At 38.9% G+C, this 5,072-nt stretch overlaps 1 protein-coding gene across 1 annotated transcript in view; it reads right to left on the reverse strand.

Moving 5' to 3' along the window:
* The window catches only part of EAPP (E2F-associated phosphoprotein), a 16,380-nt gene that overhangs the window by 10,882 nt on the left and 426 nt on the right, over positions 1-5,072 (reverse strand). Inside the window, 1 exon segment of the mRNA XM_015563844.1 lies at positions 631-809. Within this exon segment, the coding sequence (XP_015419330.1) occupies positions 631-809 (179 nt within the window).

The following is a 5,072-nucleotide window of genomic DNA, read 5'->3' on the forward strand; positions in this document are numbered from 1 at the left end:
CATTGTGATTCAGTAGTTGAGTATCTTCAACCTATGAACCAGGATGTCATGGTTCGATTCCTGGTCAGGCCACATGCCTGGGTTGCAGACTCATTCCCAGTTGGGGCCATGCAGAAGGCAGCCAATCAGTGATTTTCTCTCATCACTGATGTTTCTATTTCTCTATTCCTCACCTTTTTCTAAAAAAAAAATCAATTAAAAATATATATTTCCTTTCTTGCCCTGGCTAGTGTGGCTCAGATGGTTGAGCACTGTCCTATGCACTGAAAGGTTGCTGGTTCGATTCCCATTCAAGGGCACGAACCAGGTTGTGGGCTTGATCCCCAGTAGAGGGCATGCAGGAGGCAACGGATCAATGATTCTCTCTCATCAATGATGTTTCTATCTCTCTCTCCCTCTCCCTTTCTCTCTGAAATCAATAAAAATATTATTTTAAAAAATCAATAAAAAAATTTTTTTAAAAATTCAGCTTATCCATTTAAAAATACATACATATATATGGTATTTATTTATTTACTTACTTACTGAGTACCTACTGAAGGTTCTGGGGACACCAAAGAGCACAAACAAGGTTCTTGCCCATACGGAGCTTGGAAAAATATCTTTATTGAAATCTAACTAAAAGTTTACCTGTTTCCAGGGAGGATAATTTGACTTCCATTGTTTTTATGGTGGAATTTAATTCAGCTTCCATTTCTTTTTCAAATTCATCTTCACTAGATTCACTTTCTCCAGTAAGACATTCTCTGATGAGTTTTCGTTTTTGGTCAGGAGTTCCATGTAAAAGCACATCCACTTCATCTTCAGAACTAATATAAATTTAAATCATAAAGAATATGAATATTAAAGAATTAAAATAACTTACAACTCCCATCACCTCACTGCCCAACAAGTTTAAGTTTATAAGGTTGCATTTGATTTATCTGGCATATTACATAGAGCTATTCTCACTTAACAGATCAACCATTTTGCATATTTCCAAATATATTTTTTAATGTTAGCATAACACTTCCTCTTGTAAAAGCTGTACATTTATTTCTAGCTCTTTGCTATTAAACACTATAATGAACATCTTTGTACATATAACTTTGTTTAATTCCTTAGGATGAATGTCTAGAATTAGATACAAACATCTGACTTCTTGAATTATCACACTGCTTTCCAGGATTGCACCAATTCTAATTTTTTCAGCAATGAAAAATTTACTCCACAGTTTTTTAAAACTCAAGACATTTAAATTAAACCTAAATGCCCAGCCGGTGTGGCTCAGTGGTTGCATGTCAACCTAAGAACCAGGGGGTCACAGTTCAATTCCCAGTCAGGGCACATGCCAAGGTTTCCGGGCTCGTCCCAGTAGGGGGTGTGCAGGAAGCAGCCGATCAATGATTCCCTCTCATCATTGATATTTCTGTCTCTCCCTCTCCCTTCCTCTCTGAAATAAAAAATACATATATTAAAAAACCACACACACACAATAAAACAACCCACAAAAACAAGCCACAGCCCAGCCACTGATGGGGCTTAGTTGGTTGAGGTGAAGTTGCCAGTTCGATTCCCGGTGGGGGCACATGCCCGAGTTTCAGGCTTGATCTGTTGGGGGTGGTGAGGCAACCCATTGGTGTTTCTCGTCAGTATTTCTAACTCTGTCCCTATCCCTTCCTCTCAAATTAATAAAATATTTTAAGAAACACCATAATACTATTATCATACCTAACAAAACAAACAATAATTCCTTAATAACATTTAATTCCTAGCCCATATTAAAATTTTCCCACTTGTTTCAATAATGTTACTTTACGGGTTTGTTTGTTTTTTTGCTCAAATCAGAATAAAAAGCAGGTCCATATGTTATATTTGGTGGCTGTATCTGTTCTGGCTGCCATAACAAAATATCATAGATCAGTGGCTGAAACTGCAGGAATTTATTTTCTCACAGTTCTGGAGGCTAGGAGTCCAAGATCAAGTAGAAGATCCAGGTGCTAGCAAGGTTGGTGTCTGGTGAGGGCTGGCCCTTATGGCTGTGTCATCACAGGAGGAGAGAGACATCTCCAGTATTTCCCTTCTTACAAGGACACCAGCTCTATCAGATTGGGCTCTACATTTATGAGCAAATTTAACTTTCTTACCTCCTCATAGCTGCCATCTCCAAATATAGTCGTATTTCAGGTCAAAACTTCAATATACAAATTTGGGGAGGAGGGAGACCACAGACATTCAGTCCATAAAAATATATTTAAAAATAAAATAAATAAATAAATAAATAAATAAATAAATAAAAGGCACAGTGCTGCAGAGAACTATAAAGAGAGAGAAAACTAAATTATATCTCAAATTCTCCTGAGCAATTTCTGCCAATTTACTTGGCTTTCTGTGCCTGGGTTCCCCCATCAATAGGAATGGGACAAAATTAAACCAGATATCAGCAGAAATATCTGAAATGCCCAAAACAGTTCTAATACAATCAACAGTACATAAATAATGCTCAGTTACTCATGGTCTGATGAATACTTACTGACTATTCTTGGTTTTTGGTTCTCTAGTTTTGCCTTCTAAACAATGCTTTTGAGCCTCTAGCAGAAAGTAAATCAGAAAAATCCAATTCACAACAATTAATTTTTGACCCAAGATGTCAATGCTGCCAAGCTTGAGAAATCCTGATCTATTCTGTATTTAAGTGTTTCCAAAGTGTGGGACATAGATTATTTTAATGAGTAGCAGAATAGACGATGGCCCATTGAAGAATACTAAAGCCACTGCTAGTGGGAATGTAAAATGGTACAACCACTATGGAAAACAGCGTGACAGTTTCTTATAAAACTAAACATACAATTACCATACAACCAGCAATTGAACTCCTGGGCATTTATCCCAGAGAAATGAAAATGCATAAGCACACAAAAACCTATACATGGCCCTAGCCAGTTTGGCTCAGTGGACAGAGCGTTGGCCTGTGGACTGAAGGGTTCCTGGTTCGATTCCAGTCCAGGGCATGTACCTCGGGAGCCACCAGCTGTGGTCAGGGGCATGCAGGAGGCAACCAATCAATGTGTCTCTCTCACATCAGTGTTCTCTCTGTCTTTCCCTCTCCCTTCCACTCTCTCTAAAAATCAATGGGAAAAATGTCCACAGGTGAAGTTTAAAAAAAACCTATACATGAATGTTTATAGCAGTTTTATTCACAATAGTCTAAACTTGAAAGATGTCCTTCAACGAGTGAATGGTTAAGCACAGACTATTACTCAGCAATAAAAAAAGAAATGAACTATTAATACCTAAAAAAATGGGGGTGAATCTCCAGAGAACTGTGCTGAGTGAAAAAAGCCAATCCCAAAAGGTTACATACGCAGAATTCCACTTACATATTTTTTGAAAGGACAAAATTATAGAAATGGAGGACAGACTAGCAGTTACCAGAGGTTAAGTGGGGTATGGGGGGCGGGAAGTGGGGAAAATGAATGATCCTCACGCTGATGGAAATGTCCTGTAACTTGACTGTATTCATGTCAATATCCCGGTTGTGATATTGTACTAGTTTTGCAATATGTTAACATTGGGGGAAACTGAGTAAAGGGGACACAATCTCTCTGTATTATTTCTTACAACAACATGTGAATCTAGTTGTAAGAACAAAATGTTTAATTTAAAAAATTAAAACACAAGGCAAGAGTGTGATTCTTTTTGGCAAATTTTCTTCAATCTTTGTGATTATTTCAAAAGTCTCAGCATTTGCACTGCTAGTCAAGGCAATGTCATGGGCCCTGCATATTCTTGTTGAGTATGCTAGCATGCAAGGTTCACAACACTCTTTACCCAGGTCATTTTTCAGGGTTGTTTGCAGTAAAAAAAAACAAAAAAAACTTGATGGATGAGGACACGTCCCTTCCCAGGACAAAGAGCAGGCTTATACTGCCTGCTGTCAAAGAGGTAGATTCCAAGCTCAAGTGGTCCTCAGCCAGGATACCAATCCGTCTTCGTCTCTTTGCATAACCTCTGCTGAAGTTAGGGAGAGCAACCAACACCAACATAATAATGCTCATGCTGCCTGCTGTGCTGTGAGTTTTCTGTAACCCAGGAGTCTCAGCTCTTCTGCCAGCTTCCAGGAAACATGACAGGCTATAAAATAGTATCTTATAAAGAGGAGTGAAATCAAATCCTGACAGGTACCTCTTACCTCTCTCTCACAATCCCCCTTTTTAAAACAAGCATTGGATTCAGACCCTCAAACAGGCAATACTGCCTTAAAGCATTGTTCTGTTTTCATAGTATTTTTTTTTCATTACTTTACAAGTGACAAGTGTTAGGATTATAAAGCTTTCTTTAGGATACTTAACTACAAAAATGTAAATTGACTTAAAGAAAAATGTTAAATAAATAACACAAGTGCATATGGAGATGGTAATAGCAGAATAAGTCAAGTCCAGGAAACACTCCTCTATTCCAATCAAACTGAACTACTAATTGAAGCCTGTATCTACCTCCTTTCACAGACCTGACCCTTTAAGTCAACTTCCACAGGGAATCCTGGAATCCATCCTCACTCCCCACAACAGAAACCTTCGAAGCAGCCGGATCTCCCACGCCTAGGACCCTCCCCAGGATAATGGAAGGAAACACTGTGATTGAAAGTAGGACAGTTCGCCGAAACCGGTTTGGCTCAGTGAATAGAGCGTCGGCCTGTGGACTAAAAGGTCCCAGGTTCGATTCCGGTCAAGGGCATGTACCTTGGTTGCAGGCACATCCCCGGTGGGGAGTGTGCAGGGGGCAGCTGATCGATGTTTCTCTCTCCTCGATGTTTCTAACTCTCTATCTCTCTCCCTTCCTCTCTGTAAAAAATCAATAAAATATATTTTAAAAAAAAAAAGAAAGAAAGTAGGACAGTTGTACAGAAAGCTCAATCCGACGAAATATTTTAAAGTTATAAGTAGGATCTGCTGACTGCTCTCAAATGGCTTAAATTTGCCTGGAAATCTATTGCCAACAAAACTGCAAGTTTCCCTCAGGTAGGATACGTCCTTCCTTTTTGGAAATTCCCACGAAAACCTCGTCGGTGCCTAGCTAAGATCGTTTTCTAC

This window comes from Myotis davidii, unplaced genomic scaffold (genome assembly GCF_000327345.1).
Source record: "Myotis davidii unplaced genomic scaffold, ASM32734v1 scaffold116, whole genome shotgun sequence".
In the NCBI taxonomy this organism is placed as follows: domain Eukaryota; kingdom Metazoa; phylum Chordata; class Mammalia; order Chiroptera; family Vespertilionidae; genus Myotis; species Myotis davidii.